The following is a 20560-nucleotide window of genomic DNA, read 5'->3' as shown; positions in this document are numbered from 1 at the left end:
GAAAAAGGTGGATATTAGTATATTAGTGTGAAAGGAAAGTAAAACAGCACATAGTGGCTGAAAGGCTTACTTAATGTCGTTGTGGTTGTTGTAGCAACTGTAGTTGTCCTCTTAGCTGAAAATGATGAATACTGAATTTATTTTACTGAAATCAAGTTAATCTCACAGAAAGTGAAATTTGAGAGTGTAACATTTTCTGAATAGTTCATGAGAAGTTTTTGAATTTACCAGTGGTTTCTATTAGCACCATCTCATCACTCTCAACCTCGTTTGCGTAGATAGCAGCCAGGAGGACTTCATATTCGGAGGCGGGTTCCAGTCCTTTAATCAGGTAGGTGTTAATGTTTCCATTCACCAGAACCTAAAACGAAGACATGAGAAACTATGATTCAGACAAAGCCAAAGAAGATCAAAAGTAAAACTTTAGTATCATTCAGGTACAATGACTAAAATATTCAGAAAAACAAAAAACAACAACAAAAAAAACACTCCTCTCTGAAATAGCAAGAACATTCAGATTTTGGTTTTATTACAATCTAGCAGTAAAATCAACCATAAAAGTAATATTAAAGTATGGAAAAACATCGGGAAAAGGAAATTCTGACATTATTGTCCAGTTTTGTGGTGATATTGTTGCTACAATTAAGTGACTACTGACCTGAGTCAACATTTATAATAGATGAGGCCAAATGTAATATTAGCCTGCAGGGTTTTCATGAATCGTACTTAAAATGTCTTTTAGTCAAGGAAATATTGTATGCAAGCAGTCTCTTGTGATTTAGCACACATTGATTTTGCAGCCAGGTCTGTGATTTGATTTATTGTGCAGCAATTTTTTAGCAAGGTAAAAAAAATTAATAAATAAAAATGCCGCAGCAGAAAAAAGTGAAGGGCATTAAAAATAGTTACTTCCCTAACTCCAAAGCTTAAAGTACTAAACAGAATAATAATATCGTCCTCACTGCTTCTGCTGATAACAGTGATAAATTCAAAGTTATGGTGATGCATTTATTTTAATATTTTCCCAATTGTTATTTATGAAAATAGCAGTAACAGACCACGAAAAATAAAATAAATTATAAGCTCATGAAATGAAAATAAAGAACAGATGAAGTTTTAAGCAAAAATTAGAATAAAGTTATGTGATTAAAACAAATAACTGCAAATTGGCAAAAATTTAAGGACAAATACAGATTTGTTAAATAAATTTAATCCTAGACTGAATGACTAAATGAGATTTTTCTGCAGACATGGCCCAGAAGCTCTTTGCAAAAAGACCTGAGTGATTTTCAGAATAAAAAACAAACCCAAATCAGATGTAAAGAAAAAATTAAATTGCCTGGTACACCTGAATTTCCCACTGTGTGGCTGTCGTAGTCCAACTATCCTTCCTCTGCAGGTCCCAATTATATCACTTCTGTCTCTCTAACAGCTCCCCTCACTTAACACCTCTGACTCAGCCTCCATAGATTTTGTTAATGCCTTCGTTTCCAAGCCTCCTCCAGACCCCCAAGCAGGACTCACTACCATCTGGTCAATCTCCCCTTTATTGATGCCACTCTTCTCCATCCTGCCTAAAATCTCTGATTAGTTTTCATGATGCCTTCTCATTGTTCTTAATGGTTGACCTCACATACTTAAACTCATCCACGTTCAAAACCTCTACCCCTTCTGGTTTTGCACTTTCACTTGCAGCTTCTCATTCACAGGCATGTATTTTGATTCTAAATGAAATAAATATATAGTAATAATAAGACAGTCATATTAGTGGATTCAAAATACTGGCAGTCCTTGAAAGCTGAAGGTCTTTATTTAACAAATGGAAATGACTGAAAACATACTTAAAGGAGTCTGCAGAAGAACCAAAAATGAAATAATTAAATTTTCATGTGAAATTTTCTTTTGTTAGTTCTGAGCAGTTGGATCCTGTTATTTTGCTGCAGTGAAATGTAAAGCTTTTAGGGAACTAAATGGAAAGCTGCCAAATCACAAAGCTTTCAACACTTTGATCATTTCTTTATGTTTGAACTCCATAAAAAGGCTACTGCTAGGTTTCAAAAGTATGTTTTTTTTCATCTAATTTCTGACAAGCTTAAAAGGAGTATCATCCAGCAAATCAAAGATGCAATGTTTAATTGCATCTGGGCCTTCATATGGAAATATCCACTTTGGTTTTGCAAAAATCTTCAGCAGATTGTTGCAAAGTGGCAGCCTGACCAAAAATGTAATGCATTTTATTCTACTAGAGGGAATTTATGATGCAAGGAGAGTGACACAGTTGAGTTGAAAATTAGGTGACCACTTTCCATTAGCAGCAAACTTTCAGAGGTAAGTTTGCTGCACAATAAGAACCTATGTCTGACTAAATATGAGTTTATACATAAATCATAATTATCAGCTACATCTTGGTCTTGAATTATACATTGAGTGATTATTTTGACTTATCTGACAGGATAAAAAAAATAAAGAAAAAAAAGCTGCACAAATTCAGGTGGAATGTTTAATCTGTTCATCCCTTTTCATCAACTAGGTTGTCATTCAAATCAGAAACAAACTATTGAGTAACATTTACCAGAAAATAAACATAGCAACTAACAAGACAGTAAAGATGAATAAAATGTAGGGATAACTTTAATGTTTGACATTTTCTACTGTAATTAGTTTTTTGTTTTTTTTGTTCACACATTTATCTATACAGGGATAATTTTTTTATTAAGTAAATAGATATATTAATAGATATGCAGAATAAAATTTAATAAAAATAGATAAAATAAAATACTAAAACAAATAAAATAATGGAAAAGTAAATTAAATAACATAGTAACCCCAGACGAAAAATGCAATGGAAAAAAAAAGAATTAAATAGTGGAAATAATTTATAATAATAAAACGATAAAATAAAATAAACTTGCTCATTAATTACAGGTTTGATTAACCATGAAAAAGCTCAACAAACCTCCTCACTGTCTCCCCCATCGGTGGGTGTCCAGGTGAGTCGATACAGCACCACATCAGAGGCGGGGTGTTGCCATGACACCCTGAAACCTTCTGAGGAGATATCGCTGCTTTTCAGATCCATCGGGTCTGGAACAGTCTCTACATAAGAAGAAAAAATAAATAAAACAGACCATCAGTCTCTTTACATTTTAAAGGGTTCTGTTTTGTCCACCACAAAAATGAGCCTCCCTACTTGTGGTGAAGCTTTCGGTCACTGCTGGAGCTTCTCCTTCTTTGTAGACAGCAAAGACCCCAACTGTGTACTCCGTCAGGGAGGTCAGGTTTTTGAGCAAATAGCTCGTCACAGCACCAAGGTCCACCTGTGCAACACAATCCGCACATCTAATTTAATTTGAAAAGATCCACAGAGGTTGGTTTTGTTCTTCATTTGCCTGGAGCATCAGGTTAAAACCTCCTTGAGAGGTTGGGGTCAGCCGAACCAGCTCACCTCAGTAGTTTGGACTCCGCTGGTCTTGACGTACATGATACGGTAACCTCGCACCAACCTGGAAGGGGAATCCCAAGTTATGCGGACTGAGCTGTGGTCCACATCTTTGAAACGCAGGTTACTTGCTGGGATGAGTGGTACTAAACAGAAAAAATAAATAAATAAATCATCTGTGAATGGAAACTATTTTCTGATTTAAAATATTGCACGAGATGAGAGAACACCAAAAAGTTTAAGAAAAAGCTCAAACTAAAAATAAGAAAAGACTTGCTGTCAATCATCAAGCTAATTAAGATGTCAGGAGCAAATGCATGAATACAATCATGGCAACTAACACAGAATGAGCTGCTGAGATCATGATTTTACATTCTCTGTTTCTCTCACACTCTCATGGGGTTTAGAGCAAGAGTTATTGGACTCCACTATTTTAATTATAAAGTGGACTAAACCTCATTACATCACTACCACTCCCTGAGGCTCTGCTCCAACTTCATCTCCTGCTTTAATTCTCCCTCTTTCTCTTGGAAGGTCTAAAAAAAAAAAAAATGTCGTGCCTGTTGTAGTTTTAAATTCAGCCTGGAAAACTGATTTAGTCTGATCCGTTGGAACTTTTCGGCTTCAAATTACTGATCTGTTTTCTAAAAAAAAAAATAATAAAAAAAAGAGGAGGAGGAGAAAAACCCTGATTGTTCTCTCCATTGCTTCACCTCAATTATACAGAGGGTCAGAGCAAAGACAAACCGGCAGAGAGATAGAGGAAAAATGAGGCAAGGGAGGAGATACTGCCACTGCTTTTACTACAAGTTGTGCCTCGGTCAGCAGGATTGAAAATTAGAAAAAGTGGAAAGATAGGAAAGTTTGCAAAGTTTCATAATTCTTGCTGGTTTGCAGATGCTTCCTTAAATGTCACTGCAGCTTACTTCTTCTTTGCAGAAGGAATAATTTTTATTTTTAAAGATGGATCATTTGTCTGTATTGGGAATTTTTGTACTTTCACAAAGTACAGATAAATCCAGTGTTCCTTCTTTAATCAGACACCAAATACTTTAGGAACTCAGATCGAAACCCAGACAGACCCAGAAGGGAGGTGCAGATAAGTCGAAATTTATGATGATCACCTCCTTTCTTTTAAGTAATTTTCTTTTCAACAAGTGGCATAAAATGTGTATTTTCCATAAGAGAAGTCAGTCATTACTTATTCACAACATCTGTATTGTGTGTCATCAGATTATGCAAAAATAAGTGCAACCTTCATGATATGTGGATAAGTGATAAAGATATTCATTTTGTGTTTATAGTTTGAATTCAGTATGCAGAGCATGTCATAACGGAAACAAAACACAAAATGCTTCCCTCATATATTCACCACATCTAGCTTGAGATCTTATTTTGAAGCACTGCTCTGTTTACTCTCCGTTATACTGCATTTTTATCAAGGTCATTTGCATCTGCTTTTTACACAACAGTGATCATCAGAGTGCATTATGGCTTAACAATGGAGGAGATGACAGTCCCTCATTTTGTCAAGTCTGTTAGCAAAATGAGGGATGAGAGGCTTCGGGGAGATGCAGGATCTGAATGAAAAGAAGAAATAAGTGCAGATTAAACCTCCATCAAGCATCGTCCGGCTGCATGATGAGGCTTAGCAGGTGACAAGAAATTTAGCTTTTGGATGATTCTGATGATACATCCCAGCAAGGGTGGAAAGGAACCACTTATGTTACTCATTCACATTACTACAATTAAGCATAATTTGTCTGTACTTTGTACTTGTATAAGTTTCTTACAAAACCCAAACTTTTAGCTGAATTTGTTTTATGTCAAATATATAGGTAGAAAAATCACCTAACTGTCTCCCCCAAAACCACCTACGGTATTACTCGGAGAAAAAAAAAAACATGGTTAAAGAGATAGCTGCATAATAAATGTAGTTAATAGAGAACGCATGCATTGTGCCTGGAACAATATCTCATGAGAAGTCAACTGAGGAAGCTCTCAGTCCCTTTCCACTGGAAAAACACTCTACGTATGTAGTTGCTGGACTTGACATAAACATTCCCTAACTTAAAGCCACATGCCTCACTCCTTTATAGAGATGCAATAAAACACAAATTAGTAAGAATGGTAAAGATTTGGAGACAGTTAAACAGGAACAGACTCTAATCAAGGCTCAACATGGAGAGCCACATGCAGAAAATATCTGGGACAGAGACAGCTGGAAACAGATTTAAGGATAGTTTTCTTTAGTGGTGAAAAAAGAAGGAAGTGCCAGAAACGTGACTTGAACATGCCACAGTTGCACTAGTAACGCTAAATGAAAAAAGTCAAAGATGGTGGAAATCTAAAGTAAACATAATTACAACAGCTTATTCCACTGATTAGAAAATGTTCAAGTCGAGACTAAAACCTAATCAGGAAAATATAACTGATGCAGTGTTTGGGTTAGAAATGTAACTTCCTCCAATCAAAGTCCTACAATTCAGATATTTATACAGATCTAAAAACAAGCTAAAATTAGTGAATTCAAGTGTTCTTCATGCATAAACGGAAGTCTCTTCAATAAGTGATTTGACTTCTTCCCAAATGAACAGCAGGCAGCTGCGAGGAAAGTATTAAAATGACTCGAGTAGAGCAAGGTGCACCAATGAGAATGAAAGCAAATTGAGATGAAGATGATGAAAAGCAGTAAGAAACCTTTTATTAAGTAAATTTCATACAGATTACCTGAAGTCTAATTCTTCTATCTTTTACACGATTTTACCTCGAAGTTTTGCAGAAAGACTCGTCCAAATTTCTTTACAGAAGCATCAAAGCCTCTCAATCAAAGCTACAAAAGATGTTTTACATACGTCATCCCGAAGTGTGATCTTAATATTTAATAGGTTTTACTTTATTTGACATTTTCATTATTTTGATGTTTTTGCAGATTAAACTGCTAACATTGTATTGCCACAGCAATGTATTACTTATATTCTCATATTACTTGAATTTTTGCTGTTAAGTCACATTAGGAAACTCCTCAAGGCAGTTTGCTGCACTGGATTTTTTAGGGGTATCAAATTAAAGAGGCTGAATGCAAGTACTATATGTTCAAACACCAGTATAGTTAGTCTATCCTATTGAGTCTCAATTTATTGCATTGAAGTTGTGCCTTCAATGCAATAAATTGCATTGAAGGCAATTTATTGATTTTTTTTCTGTAAAAAAAAATGTACAGAAAAATAGTTGAGCTATTAAATGACAGAATTGTGGGAAAATGAGAATCACAGCTTATCTGAGGAATAAAATGTGAAAACACACTTAATAGTTTGCGTTAGCCAACAGAGAACGGACAGTAGAGAGGATCCTCAGAGATCTTTTGAAGCTTGAAAAACTGGCTGATAGAGACTTACATGTGGTCTGCTGACTGGTCATGGGATCACTGGCCTCCTCTCCGTACATGGCATAAACTGTCACTGTGTATTCAGTGGCTGGAGTTAATCCTTCCAGCTCCACCTCATTTACAGAATCACCCACTTTCACCTGTTCGCACACAGACACAGAGCAGAACGGTATGAACGACTCCATCCGAAAACTAATGCCGTGTTTTTCACTCCAACATCTTTTGACTCCATTTTAAATTGTTCATGTCATCTCTCTGTGATTCCATCGTATCCGTCCAATTGGCCCATACAATTCAAACAAGCATAGAGTCTAGCTGTGAACAAGATACATTTAATGAAATGATTTCAGATGCACAGCTCGGTTATAAAAGCTTCAGGAGACTCAAGGTAAAATGAGACAATGTGAGACTCAGTAAGAAGGTTGAGAACTGAAAACTTTTCAATGCAGCCACCCAGTCACATAATGAAGGCCTTCCAGCTTTTCAAAAAGATGCTTTCAAGGCTGCTGATTCAACACTGAGAGCCGTGAGCGACTAAATTATTATTTCTTTTCAAAAGAAAATTGTTACAACAAAAATGAGTCTGTCAATTACAGACCAAAAACATTTGTTCAGCTGCCTTTTCGTCTACCACCTGCATACAGCTGCAAAAAGTAAATTAAGCTTAATATCCTTCAAAAAGATTTCATTTTAAACATGAATATGCGATGAAAACACTGTATATTTTTTTCATATTCCAAACAGAAAAAAACATAATGATCAAATTTGTCATTAATTAGCAGAAAGTGATGAAAAATTATTAAAAGGACGCTGAATTGCTTGCATTGTCCACATTTTTCTTTTAAGACTTTATGAAAAATGCTTGCACATTTAGCCTTTCTGTGAATCACTCAACAAATATTTAGTTTCTGAGAACTGCCTTACACCTGTGTTGCATGGAGTCAACAAACTTCTGGAAGCTGTGCAAGAGGTTGGTGAATGATTATTTGTTCAACCTACAAGATCAAATATGGCTGTGCACCTGTAGAGTGCGGTGAACACTGCCAGTACAAACTCCAATCACCTCACATGTTTTGTATCTCATTAAAGTAGAAGAACACAGGGTATTCTGATAATCTCCTTGTGAAACATTTGGGTTTGAACACATGAAACAGAGAAAAGTGTGTAACTATCAGCTAGCATTGCCAGCAGAGATATCTCCGAAATAAAATGGCAACTCTCGCCGACTTCCGACTTAAAACCAGGACGATCTCACCCTGGATCCGATTCAATTCCCAGCAACACCTGTGCAACAACTTAAAAACACATAAATATTTGCCAGGAAGAATTATATTTATGCCAATACCAATTATTACTTTTTAACAAAACAGTATATACCTTATTTTAAACACTGATCTAACTCCAAAATTTAACTTAGATATTCTAAAGACTTTTTCTGAATTATTCAGGAAATTTCAGAAAAAAAGCTGTTACATAGTTGATCAGAAGTTCTTATATTGAGGAACTGCTGCATAGAAACAATTTTATTTCCCTGTTAAAGTAAGATATAATGGTTTTGAAGGAATCACAAGGTTGTAATTAGCATGTTGTAAACTTTGTTAAAGTTGCTTGGAAGATATAGTTCAGAAGTTTTTAAATGGGGTTCAAAGAATTATTTTAATATTGCTCTTCCCTGTAAATACCTTCTTTTGCTTTTTGGACTTGGAGATTATGTCAAACACCTAATGTGAAATGGGCCAAGACCAAAATGGACGTGAAAAAAGCTGCTATAATGACTTCAATTTCTCTATTTTGCTGCTACAAAAAAGTAGTAAACTCCTATGAGCACGCTTTCTCCAATTCCCCATTTTTGCTTCACTCTGAATTAAACCTCATTATCCCTCAGTCTCAAAAAACTGTCCTCAAATTAAATCCCAAATCCCAGAAAGGGACATGAGTGCAACTCGCATAAACTGAAATCGGACAAATTTTGGGTTATGACACCAAAACCTCGGAGCCAGACTCATCCTTGCTTCTGGAACGCATCCATTCTCACGCTTAACTCCTTCATGAATTGTTTTTCATTGCCTTCCACCTGCAGGGGAAAGGAAAGGCAGGAATAATGAGGTCTAATGGGAAAGGGCGAGTACAACTGGCTGTGCCATTTCCACCTCTTATCCTCCTCTGTCATGTGTGACTCATTTTCCAGAACTGCAGAGAGAGGTCATGATTTTATCTTCCTTTTAAAATGATGCTCTGATGTGCTGAAAGAATCAAAATCAGCCATTGATTGCAGAGTGATTACAATTGCAGTCTTTCTGCTTTATTTTCTAACAGTTTAAGGAATAAAAATGGCATGAGAATTTGCTATGCTATTTCACACAATGCACAGAAAAAAATGAGAACAACAATTTCCTCTTCCAGTGGCTTATTTCTATGTTGCCATTTTAGAAATGTGAACCTCAATATCTTGGATGAAATTGACTTTTTTTTTGTTTTTTACAGAAAATAAAGACAAAATATAGAATGTTGCTTTTTATTGTTGGAGGTAATGTCATTGTATTTTCTATGTTTGTTTTGTATAAATTGTCCCTTTTCCTTTTGTTCACTCTTCCATCAAGTTTTATTTTTTTCTTAAAATACAGTTTATCTTTCTTTTATTTTCATCTCTCTGTATGAAGACATGTGATCACTATTGAGTTAGCTGATTGGTGGAGGGTTGATTGCTCAACCAGCAGCTGCATGATCTGCCTAACATATATAGACCACATTAAAATCATTTCTTCACTTTGACAATAAAGTCTCATCCAGGTTTTCACAAACTGTGCAACAGGTGAACATTACTCAATCCTAAAAAAGACATTTTAGACATTTTTCTTTAACGGACCTGAAAAATGCAGCAGTTTTTAAGCAGAAGACAACGGGTAAATGAGACTATAAAAAGTGTAGCAACTGCTCTAGGAAATGTGTTACTTCCATTACTTGTGCTTTATAAATTTTCTCGTTTTCACATTTAGTGGACCTGCTGTTTACCTCCTTCTCATCTGCAGCTTCTTGCTCAGTCAGCGGGGCGTACAGGATCATGTACTCCGAAGCCCCCGCGGCGATCTTCCAGCGGACCCTCATGGTGCTGTGAGTTACATCAAACAACTCGAGGTTGTTCACTGTGGGCAGTGCCACTGCAAGACAAAGCCACATATCACACTGATAAGTTGACCACTTTAAAAAATAACCCACTTTTATAAATGTACAGTCAAAATGTTGATCAAAGATAGAAACTTTATTCAACCCTTTGGGATTTAACATAAATCCCAAAGGGTTGAATGTTGTTTTTTTATTGCTGGAGGTTAGAAGCCAAATCAGATTTAATGACACATTAAAAAACAATATCGACCCCTCATGGCAATATCCAAACGCCGTTAACTGTAGAGACAGCTCAACCTGTTACTTAATTTTCTTTTTTGACCAGCAGGGAGGAATTTCTCATTTTAATAATTGAGCAGCTATTACGCAGTACAGGTTGCTCTGGTGTGTCAGGATGACGCCTCATGCAACAGTTTTAGAATTAGACCTAAACAAAACTATCTATTGATTAGTAGGATAAGTCCTATGCATAATGGAACTCCTACATTGCATTTATGGCTCACTTTTAATGTTTATTGGTTTTGCATAAGACATATGACAAATTTCATTGTGATGATTAGTTTATGTTTAGTTTCTGCAAAGCTAAGTTTAATAATATTGTTTTCCAATTTCCTTTCAGTTCCCATAGCAAATGCAGGGGCTTGTTACCAGTGTGGATGAATACAAAGCTTTCAAAAGGTTTCAAAACCATTACATTACATTTCTCTGTAATATCAGTTCTATTTTTTAAAGTCATTTCTATGAGGTGCCAGAGAAAGTGCTGAAGAAATCAGAGTTTTCTCAGGAAGCACAGAGAATAGCAATACATTCCTGTGAGCTGCTTGTTAGTTTGCTGAAAACAGTTCATGTATTTAATCATTCTTCACTAAAACATGGTCAGTGATGCTAACAGATAGCCCAAATAATTAGCATTTAACATGGGTTTGTAAATCTTGTTTCTTCATAGCAAATAGAATAAGAAAAGGGTGTCAAATTTGTGCAATAAGAACGTCGATAGACCATTTCTGCAGGTGTCTAATAATCTTATTCTACATAACATTAAAAATAATAAAGTGCAGGACATTGTTTTATATAAAAAGGAACAAATGTCGCTTTTTTAACTGCTGGGTTTTAAACCAAAAATACAAATTCCCCTGAATACATCAATTAAGTTTTAACAGGCAAGTTGTTTTCATAAGGATATTTAAAAAACAACTCCAATCACTTCAAGAATAATATATATATATATATATGCAAGTCTGAAAATTAAGAGCTGTTTTTTTTTAAGGAGGTGAAAAATAAGCTATTTTCTTCTTAAGCAACCTGATGTAAGCACAGTGCAGTTAAAAGCCTTAAAATTGTTGTTTTTTATAGGTTGTAACCACAGATGCTTACATGTGGTGGCACTTCCTCTCAGGGCCTCGCTGGCGGAGCTTCGGTAGACGGCAAAAACGGCCACCTGGTACTCTGTGAGGGAGTTCAGGTAGGTCAGCTCCACGCTGTTCTCCGTCCCCAAAACCACCTGAAAGACAGCCTTAAAATCAGGATCTGGATCTCCAAAGACGGCTTTACAACCACTAAATAAACAGGAAAAAAGTTTCAGATTAAGTTTATTTATGGCCATGGCTCCTTTTACCGGTCTGTTTTGTCACAGTCTCAGTTGTTTTAGGCTTTTTAATTCTTATAAATATGGGCAAGTTTAGGTTGGCAGCTTTTACCACTAATTAGCCTTACTTGAATGCCAATGTCTTATTCTTCACATTTTTGAGTGACCATGACAAACACACCTTTATATGAGGTCATGTTTATAGACTGGGAAAACAGGAAGTCTTGGATTATAAAATAAAACAATTAAAAAATTAATGTTTATAGTCCTAAAAATACTACAGTGACACATCTTTAATAGGAACTCTTAGGAGTGCTAGTCAATGTGTCAAAAAGGATTTTATGAACACATTATTATTCCTAAAATGTGATTTATTTAACCAAATTAATGGTGAGTTATTCACCTGCAATGAATAATAATTTAGTTTGAGGCTTTTTACATATTTTTATTAAGAGTGCTAATAAACAAGGAGCTCTTCAAAAAGCTGGAATTAGCAAGTCAGTCCAGGTTTCTTCCAATGTCCAAAAACATTATGAGGTAAAACTAAAGTCAAAGTCTGAGCCAAAATGCTAAAAAAAAGATTACCAAGTACTCATATAATAATTGTAGAAATTAACAGTTGAAAATAAAAAGGGAGGAAACATTTCAACCAATTTTCTTCTCACAAAATAGTTTTAGCTAAAATTTCATTCTGGTTTTTCACTTCCTTTAGTTGTCAAATAAATAACTTGTCAGAATTTCGAGCTTGCAAACACACCACTTGTCACTGCAGTTTTTGTTTCCTTCAGATGAGGTGTGATGAAATCAGACAGCAATTAAGAAATAGAAAAAAATCTGAGAGAATCAAGTTTCAAAGCAAATTTAATTAAATTTACTTTGACTATGTGACAGAAAATCTCCGCACATAAAGCAACCAGGTAAAAGATTTAAGTGTGCATTGAATAAAACCCCAAACAAGCCTTGGAGGAACTGAACATTTCCAGTTTATGACCTTATTTGTTTAGCATATTAATGTTTTCAATGTTCCCATCTCTGTAGCAGCTGAAACACAAAGGTGGATACAATCTTGTTTACCTCAGTATAAAGAGGCATTTGGTTTTATGATTCCCTAATGGCAAATTTCACAGAACAGTCCCCATTTACTATGCAGATCACTCCAAGAACTGAAATTGTTGAGGTGACCCTGAAAGGATTAGCAGAGCGGCTTTAATTAAAAACGCCGTCATTAAATCAGCACTTAGGCGTTTTATTTGCCTTGTGCTGGGAAATCCCCTGCAAACTAATATCAATTAAGGTGCCTAAAGAAAACACTCCAAGTCTTGGGACTTGATACCTAGGGCTGAGTGAACATGGGAGATGTGATAAAAATGATCTCGGTCAAATCATAAATATTTACTGTAGTCAGGTTCCCTTCACAACAAAGACAGGACATTTGACAGTGAGATCACTGGAGGCCTTTGTCAGCGCTTGGAGAAGTCTTTAGAAACAATCTGAGATGCTTCCCATCATGCATGATCGATTGCTAGAATTACCCAACTGTTTCGAAAATTCATAAAACTTCAGTAGGGAGGTTGTGGTGGTTTATCATCATGGTGGCAATATATCATGGTCCTGGGTGAGGCATTGAGTAGCAGTGACAGGTTATTCATGAAACGCGACCCAGGTGCTCCAACATAAATTTGTCATCAGAGAATTTGAAACAGCACAGACCATGAGGTAGTAGTCTCAGACCAAAACAACAACCCTATCACTTGGAGTGCTGATAGCTGATAGCATTCCAAGTGAGTTATGGTAAAGTTCTTATTTGTGCAGAAGGTTCCACAATTTATATTTAAATAAATGCCCAAAAAAAGTGCCATGATACAGAAACCTCCTGTGTGGAGGCATTGTTATGCACTTGACTTTGTGTCCAATAAAAGTGCCAGATGGGGAGAAGACCGCACAAGACTGAGGAAAGTTTGATTTTGCAAAAAATTTAGACTCAAATTTTTTCTTACTCCATCAAAGAAAAGTCATTTCACAGAACGTCACTTGACTGCATTGAGTAAAACGTAAAGTTTGAAGCAAACTGCTTCTTAAAAGTGTAATGCTTGAGCATGCAAATACATTTTTCACAGTTTTATTTTCCATGTCCAAACTGTTTGGACATGGAAACCTCATTAAAAGTTCATAACGACATGGATGAGTGATTTTGGTGTAGAAGAGCCAGAATGGTCTGCAGAGACCCTTGACCTCAACATTATAAAAACACCTTTGGGATGAAATCAGGCAGAGTGCCACCATGCCATTTTCTCCAACATCAGTGACTGACCTCATAACTGCTATGTGATATTAGTTTGTCTGTATATGTGTGTCAAGGCAAGTGACCTATTGTTTATGGCAATATAGTTTAAATTTCACAAATAGTTATTGCAAAGTGCAGTAGAGTGATGACTGTTTTTGTCACTTGCAATAAATATTTTGTTGAAGCATTTGGACAGCCCTGGAGTTCGTGGACACTGAGAGGTAGTCCTAATCTGGTGTGAAGGAGATATCACTTGCAGAGTTTGGAATCAAACTGAGTGTATTTGTTCAGGGTGGTATAACATTTCAAGTGATTTTCTTTTTCTTGCCTTTGTGGATTATAATGTTTCTGGCCTTGGATCACAGATTTGGAGTTAAAATTAAAAGAAATTTAATCAGTTGCATGATGACACCCTCTGATTATTCAGGTGGATTAATATAAACATAAATTATACCCGAGTTCAGGACATGATTATGGAATAATTAAAAAGCTATTTAGGATTTTGGACCAACCAGGACAACCCTGATGTAACTCAGTGTAAGAAATGTCATAAAAATAGCTGCAATTTCGTGAATATATAAAATATATATATATACACATACAAAATTTTAATAAAAATACAGTAGAAACCAGATACTTTTTCTTCTGGTTGTCCTCCACTGGCTGGATAGTACACCACTCGATATTTCTCCACTTGGCCCGGCGCGTGCGTCCATGTAACCCGAAAACTACGAGCTGTAATCTCTGATGTCACCAGGTTACGAGGGGGTGCAATGGAGGTGACGGGTGGAGCTGGCTCTCCTCCTCCTCCTGCAAAGCATAAAGACCAAATTAGAAGTGACACATGGCAGTGTTCAATTTCTATAAATGATATTAACAGAAATGTAAAAAAAAAAAAAAAAAGTAACCAATGTGCATTAGGATTTATTAACCGACTTGAACCTTTTATTTTTTTGTCAAGCTGTTCCACACGGTCACAGACTGTCTTGGTGAGACCTTCCACGATGTCACTCATCACACTGAAGTCTGCCACGTTGTAGACGTGAGTCTCCTCGGGAGGAGACGCAATGGCCTTCAGCTCGTTTTCATCTGCGTTTTTCACACCTGAAAGGAGAGGAGAGGCAGAAATAGAGAGAGGAAAATTTAGACTGTGAGGCAAAAAAAAAAAACATGAAAGGTGCTGAGGAGAGGTTTCTGATGATGCAACAAGGAGAGGGAAAGAGAGAGGATTTCATTTTACACACTGGATAAAAAAATTATCAGAAATGTTTGCAAAACATGCAACAAATTTTGTCTAATTTCTACAACAGGTGAAAGTCTGAATTTCAAAACTTGTAATTTAAGAAAAAAAAATAAGTGAGCCTGTTGCATGAATTGCTTATCTACCTTGCATTTTAATGTTCAAACAAGGTGGCTTTAAAATAATATTTGATGTTTTGTATCCCAGGTAGGATACTCATGTACACTATATGTAGTCATACTAGATAAATCAGCATCCACATTCTGATGGTGCTCATTTGTCAGAATAACGGTACCTTTTAAAAATAACAACCTGTCCCCAGGCGATAAACATACTTTTCATTAAGCCAACATGTATGTGTTATTTATTTATTTTTTCTTGTCATTGGCGTGATGTAAGATCTAACCTCCAATATTAAGCTTTTAATTAAATATATTTTTTAAAAGGAGAGGCTTGAAAACATAAGTCTGTAATTAATCTACATAAACTATTTAACTTAACAAATGTAGTTAATAAAAATTTGTTTTAAATATTCCAATGTATTGAATACGACTGGTGACAAAAGGTTCAGTTGCGTAGAGTCAATGCATATGTTGCAGAATGCTTTGCATATATATAAAACAGTAACCCAATAAATATTCTCAGGCTACACTATGCAGACACTCTGTCTGCACTGTTGCTGAAGTGTTTCCAGTGGCAGGTGTTCCAATCCTTTTATTGGGCGAACGGTTATTCCACTGCTCAGGGCACTCAGAAACTATACAGAAAACTAAACATGTTTACTAGATATGACAAAGAAAAGACATGAGTTAATACAGAGGGGACATACCAATAGCAAACAGTTCTATCCCAGCATCCTTCAGGCTTTGGGCAGGAGGAATCACATCGTCTTGGGATTTCCCATCAGTGATGAGGATTCCTATTTTTGGCACACCAGGCCGGGACCCAGATTCTACTTTGAAGCTGTTTTCCAGTATAAAGGTGAGAGCCAGACCTGGATTGTTGAGAACAGTACAATGTCAGTAAATAAAAAAAAAGATAAACAAAGTAGAAGTTGCAAGTAATAACATATTAAAATTATCTATCTAAATACATTCAGGCGTACGAGTCTTGGAAAGCAAAAGACTAATAGTTGAATACAAGCCAAGTCATTGTTAGTTTCTACTGTCAGATAGCTAGAGAATAAAAAAAGTGTTTAACATAAAGGGAGAGAAGGCCATCATAAGTCTCAAGTGAAGAGCTAAGAGAGGTTCTCTTCAGTCATAACATCAGGAAATGACACTGCATAGCAAGTTTAAAAATGTAAAGAACAGGGCTGCAGAAAGGTAGCTCGAGAGCTCAGCACAAAACAGCAGATAAGTATCAAAGGCAATATTAAAAAGAAATATTTGAATGGGATTACTGCATTACTCCCATTACATGTGGGCATTACTCCCACAAAAAACATGAATAAATAAAAGAAAAATAGATGTAAATTTGTAAAATGCCTCAAAAACATGAAGACATGTAATATTATATCTAATTAGGCAAACAGATTTAGACAAGTTGGAAAATTGGAAAGAGAAATGAAAAACAGTTTCAGAATTACAAATGTCTATTTTCTTAGTTTCAAAGTAGCCAGTAAATTTAAAAGAATGATAGTAACACTCCAGCAAAAAAAAAAACAAAACAAAAAAAAAACTGATTTCACATATACTAATGAATATAAATTATTTTTGTGTGAATGTTACTAAACATCAAGTCTGCTTATTTTCAGTTTGTTTTTGTGAGGAAACAAACTGAAATGTTTGTTATTTCATTGTATCTTTTACAATGAAATAACATAAAACTCGTGTCTTACCATATTAGAAAATATTTTTTTTTACATGTGCACATGAAATTGAAGCACAGTTATCACAATAACAGGTTCCATGCTTTACACAATAATATATTTGGCCTTTGGGCAGACTTTCATTGCCCTTTATGTCCACAGAGATTTCACTGATCACTCTACTAAAAGTCAGAGATAGTGGAGGGAATTAATAGAAAGCAAAATGTGGGTTATTCACAATCAACACTGCAAAATGTAATCAGAATATTGTAGTGTCATGTGGTACTGTTTTCATGCAGTTGTACTAGCATTGAAAAAACACTGCACTGAGTATCTGCTTGACAAGAGGACATCTAATGTAAAATAAAAACCTTGTACCCACCAATTATTTTAAAGATGCATTATGTACCGGCTTGATGGTTTGATTGTAGCCTGAATTTCCCTTCCTAAGAGAAGCTAAAACTTGTCAGAACCAAGGCAGGAGCCACTGTCAGAGATTGTAACTTAACTGGTCTGAAGTGTCGCTATTAGTTTGACAAGTTTTTTTTTTTTTTTTTTTGTCTTCTGAGTTTGATCACATAATGAGCAGCTGAGTTCAGAGGTAGCCCACACTGACATCTCTGATCCAATCTTGGATTGATCGATATATTAATACAGTTTAACCGCATAATGTCTCATCCAATACATACTATGCAATAAAGGCAATTTCCATAAAGTAAAAATGCAATTGTAGTCCTTCTAATGTACGCTGCACTTCTTTTATGCTTCAATGTACTTTTTCATTTTCCTGCTGCAGAATATCAAATCAACATTGGAAGTCATTTTTTGTTGTCCTGACCTTCTGATTCACAGTCTCATCCGATCAGCAAAGGTTGTTATTGAATCTATAAATACCAACCTGAAATTAACTGCACCAGAGGGAATTTAATAAACCGAGGTAGAAAACTGGCTTTATTCCAGTTCCACCTCTCAATGTCATCTGTTTGCTCATCTGTGTTTGGAAGACTATAATAACCGGAAAGTAGGGTGAGAATTTGCTTGGCAGCGTACCTGTCAGTGTGTTTCCTCCTTTATAGGGCAGGTTTTTCACAGCCTCTATCACAGCCTCTTTGGTAGTGTGAGCATTCAGATGCCACTCAATCCTGGGGTCTCCACTGTACTGAGCAAGTCCTGCATTGGACAATAAAAGATAAGACGTCGTTCAAGCAATTGAAAGAGGAAAAATCCAAAACACATCTCACCTATTCTTGTTTTGTCAAATTCCACAGAAAAGGCATTGACAAGGTTTTCTAGGAAGGCTCGAACCAGCCTGAAGTTAATCCGACCGATACTCCAAGAGCCATCCACCAGAATCACAATGTCGGCTATGGCAGGAGTCTTGCACATGAATCCATCTTCACCTGACAAAGTGAAAAAAAGAAAGCAAAAGCAAAATAATTAGTATTTTTAAAGAGAAAAATGGTAATTAAACCCCAAAAGACATCAGGCAATGATTGAAATTAAAGTTATATCAAACTTTGATATACCAGTATAGTGCTCACACATGTTGAACCTGCAGAGGTAAAAGTAGGACAATTAGATCTGCAGCTTCTGTCCTAAAGTATTACAAAGTGTTTCATTCATTCTAATTCACTTCAACGCAGTATAATTAAACCCCAGAGGACCGAGGTGCTTAGTTTCAGCAGATGAAAAATAACGGCCCTCTCTGTTGTTTGTCTCAATAGTTTACTGGGTGATAAAGCAGACCAGGCTCTAATGAGCCAACAGCAGTTCATTTACAAACGCTCATACGGCAAACAGAGAAAGTCGAAGGCCAACAGAATAAGGAAACAACTTTATTTCAACCAACCATTTCCACATCTCTGGGAAACTTCCTAGAGCAGGGATCGCAGGACAGGAGCAACGGGTGTCCATACAAAAACGTCTCGTCAGCATGAATCTGATACATAGTTGACCCATTTGCTCCCATGGTTTATCTACTGTATATATTTGAACTTTTTAGAGCTTTTGCAGCTGTTGGCGCATAATTTCTTACCCTACAGATATTGGAGAACATTCCTTTCAGGTCACAGCATGTTTTAACATTTTGTCAGAGTGGAGCAGGTTATAAGAGTGAGTGATCGGAGGGCTGGCAGGGGCATTCTTCAGCAGTCGTTTTATTCAACGTTGACAGGAACTTAGTGGGGTATCTCTTCTGGCAAGTCTCAGCAGTGTTGGAATGTGAGCCTCCTTCCTGGTTTGTTTTAAATGTCTGAGCAGTGATTAAATATATATTTGGTGGGTAGAAGGAAGCAACGACACAGGAGACACAATCAGGAAGCTGCAGTTGAAAGGATAAAATTTAAAGCTTATGGTGTTTGATGTTGGTTTTGTGGAGGAAAAGGACATTGACCACTTACTGGGAAGGTTTAACGTAGCAATCAGAAAATGCTTCATTTTGCTGTGATTTCCTTGATATTATTTAGTTAATTAAAAATAGGGTTGAAAATGTTCTGAGAATTCTGAAAATCTGAAGTTTTTCATGGAAGTGAATGAGAATTTGAACTTTGGTCCTTTATAGGGTTTTAGATATATTCGGAGAAATATAATTTAGCATATCAGACGTCAAGCAGGTACACTTTAGTAAATATATGCTATTCCTCAATTATGCAGACGTCATGCACTGTTTACTGAAGGTTTATTGAGGCCATGTCCCTACATGCACTGTGCCTTCCTGAGTTACATAGACAATTTAGAACCCAGGCTTATGGAGGATACATGTCTGAGTCCATGGACTACATAAACTAGCATACTATTAATTATATATTTGAGTGCTTGCTTATATATAATATAATATATAATTTTGTTATAATTATATATGATATAATTATAATAAAATGTGCTTAAACTAACCTAATTTCAGGTTAGCTCCAAACAAATTTCCACAATTCCACTGGAAATGACTCAATTGGAAAAATCCTCAGCTTCCCCAATTTCCCTTTCTATGCAACATTTCCAGTTAAGTTTTAAGAAAAAAAAAAATCCTTCCTTTGATAAATCTAATTTAAACATAGTTTCAAGTTTGCTTACACACAGTGACATTTAAAACTTCTGATGCCCTAATTTGTGTATTTTTTTTAAGCTTTGACCTTTCCATTCTGACTTTACTCGCTTTACTTTAGGAACTTTAACGCATGATGCTAAAGCACATTTTTCTAGCCTTCTTGTCTTAAGTTGCCATTGATATTATCAGTGTGAATATCCGATTTGGTCAATTTAAAAGGAACTCAATTACAAAGCTGACATTTGAAACTGTCTTATACATCTTGTATTAGTGATTACTAACACAGCAGTCTTTGTCTGTATTACACAGAAAAAAAGATCCTTTAGATAAAAAAGATGTCAATATTTCCAAAAGCTGTCACACAAAAGCTGGAAATTCAAATAGATTAAACAGAGCAACTTTGCTTTCATCTATTCAGTCTTTTTGTCATCTGCTGAAATACGGCTTTACAGTAGATATGTATTTTCAGAATTAAGAAACCTCATCAAAAAGAAAAACATTTGAGGCCTTATAATATTTATTGTTGCTTATACTGTCTGCAGTTCTCAGACATGTGATAAATATCTATTATCTTTTTAAATGGCTTATGACAGCCATCTACTTCTTCTAACTGATGATAAAAATAAGTCTTTTGACCCTTTTTCTTCT

General features: G+C 35.8%; 1 protein-coding gene across 5 annotated transcripts in view; it reads right to left on the bottom strand.

Moving 5' to 3' along the window:
* Positions 1 to 18276, bottom strand: part of LOC103149734 (collagen alpha-1(XIV) chain-like) — a 95890-nt gene extending 77614 nt beyond the window's left edge. For all 5 annotated transcript variants that reach the window (XR_001664343.1, XM_016680183.1, XM_016680184.1 and 2 more), the window contains exons 1-13: positions 18111 to 18276; positions 17920 to 18039; positions 15889 to 16053; positions 14762 to 14923; positions 14457 to 14629; positions 11325 to 11451; positions 9840 to 9985; positions 6838 to 6967; positions 3446 to 3585; positions 3191 to 3317; positions 2957 to 3096; positions 229 to 361; positions 71 to 115 (exon numbers count right to left, since the gene is read on the bottom strand). Coding sequence is in view for 4 of the 5 variants with exons in the window: in XM_016680183.1 (XP_016535669.1) it covers positions 71 to 115; positions 229 to 361; positions 2957 to 3096; positions 3191 to 3317; positions 3446 to 3585; positions 6838 to 6967; positions 9840 to 9985; positions 11325 to 11451; positions 14457 to 14629; positions 14762 to 14923; positions 15889 to 16053; positions 17920 to 18039; positions 18111 to 18255 (1753 nt within the window). In the remaining variant the exon portion in view is untranslated. The remainder of the gene's footprint in view (positions 1 to 70; positions 116 to 228; positions 362 to 2956; positions 3097 to 3190; positions 3318 to 3445; positions 3586 to 6837; positions 6968 to 9839; positions 9986 to 11324; positions 11452 to 14456; positions 14630 to 14761; positions 14924 to 15888; positions 16054 to 17919; positions 18040 to 18110) is intronic.
* Between the last annotated feature and the right edge of the window lie 2284 nt (positions 18277 to 20560).

The sequence above is a fragment of the Poecilia formosa genome, unplaced genomic scaffold, assembly GCF_000485575.1.
Source record: "Poecilia formosa unplaced genomic scaffold, Poecilia_formosa-5.1.2 Scaffold235, whole genome shotgun sequence".
In the NCBI taxonomy this organism is placed as follows: domain Eukaryota; kingdom Metazoa; phylum Chordata; class Actinopteri; order Cyprinodontiformes; family Poeciliidae; genus Poecilia; species Poecilia formosa.
Note: the sequence above shows the minus strand (reverse complement) of the source record. Positions and strands in the feature narration are given on the sequence as shown.